Raw genomic sequence first — 1,119 nt, forward strand, 5'->3', positions numbered from 1 at the left:
ATCCTTCAGCTCATATCCTTTCTGGAACTTCCTTTACCTTTACCACACCAATCAAACTTGATCGCACAAATTATACAATCTGGAAACAACAAGTTCTCTCTTCAATTCGTGGAAATGGTCTTGAGAATTACATTGATGAATCTAAGCTCTGTCCAGATCAATTTCTTCCTAATAGATCTAGATCTGGTGAAGCAAGTGAAGTAGGTTGTGAAAATCCAGATTATGTTGCATGGAAACGTCAGGATCAGCTTCTACTCAGCTGGATCGTGTCCTCAATGAGTCTTGAGATTCTCAGTCTCGTGGTAAGCTCTCAAACTTCTCTTGAGCTATGGAGGAAACTTGAAAAACAGTTCGGATAAGAATCAATGGCTAAGAAAGTTCATCTTAAAATGCTTCTTAGTAATCTAAGGAAAGGATATGTGTCTATGACTGAATATTTCACAAAACTTAGAACTATCTCTGATGGTCTTGCTTTAGCTGGAAGTCCTCTTAACAACATTGATCTAATCACTCATCTTATCACTGGATTAGATCATTCGTATTATCCTGTAGTTGTTTACATTGAAGTAAATATGTTGACCATGGATCTGAGTGAAGCCTATGCTATGCTATTGACACATGAGGCTAGGCTTGATAACAGTAAGAATATTGACAGTAAAGAAGTTAAAAACAACTTTATGGCTAATGTAGCTCAAACTGGGAATTTTCAAAAGAAAGGGAATGGTAATAATCAGAATAACTGGAACAAAAATGGTGGAGGTAACTGGAATCAGAATTCTGGAGGTAGAGGTGGATATCAAGGTGGATATCAAGGTCAAGGAAGAGGTAACTGGAATGGTAACTGGAATCAGAATTTTAATGCTGGCAAAGGCTTTGCTGGTGGTTTTAACACTGGTGGAAATTTTAATAATGGAGGTTTTGCTGGTAACTTTAACAATGGAAATGCTAATGTTGGTGGTTTTGGCAGAGGTGGTTTTGGGGGTAATAGAAAGAACTTTGCCCAGGGAGGTGTTATGTGTCAGATTTGTTTTAGGTTTAACCATACTGCTGCTGAGTGTAGAGACAGGTTTAACAGAAATTTTGCTCCAAGCTTTCCAGTTCAAGGCTATCAACCAAACG

At 38.0% G+C, this 1,119-nt stretch overlaps 1 protein-coding gene across 1 annotated transcript; it reads left to right on the forward strand.

Moving 5' to 3' along the window:
• Positions 1 to 365: 365 nt before the first annotated feature.
• LOC112101468 (glycine-rich protein HC1-like) lies at positions 366 to 1,066 on the forward strand (the record flags this gene model as incomplete). Its single annotated transcript, XM_024192145.1, has 1 exon — positions 366 to 1,066. A coding segment is annotated over exon 1 (701 nt), but the record flags the coding sequence as incomplete, so codon positions are not given.
• Positions 1,067 to 1,119: the final 53 nt, after the last annotated feature.

Source organism: Citrus clementina, unplaced genomic scaffold (assembly GCF_000493195.1).
Source record: "Citrus clementina cultivar Clemenules unplaced genomic scaffold, Citrus_clementina_v1.0 scaffold_1794, whole genome shotgun sequence".
NCBI classification, from domain to species: domain Eukaryota; kingdom Viridiplantae; phylum Streptophyta; class Magnoliopsida; order Sapindales; family Rutaceae; genus Citrus; species Citrus x clementina.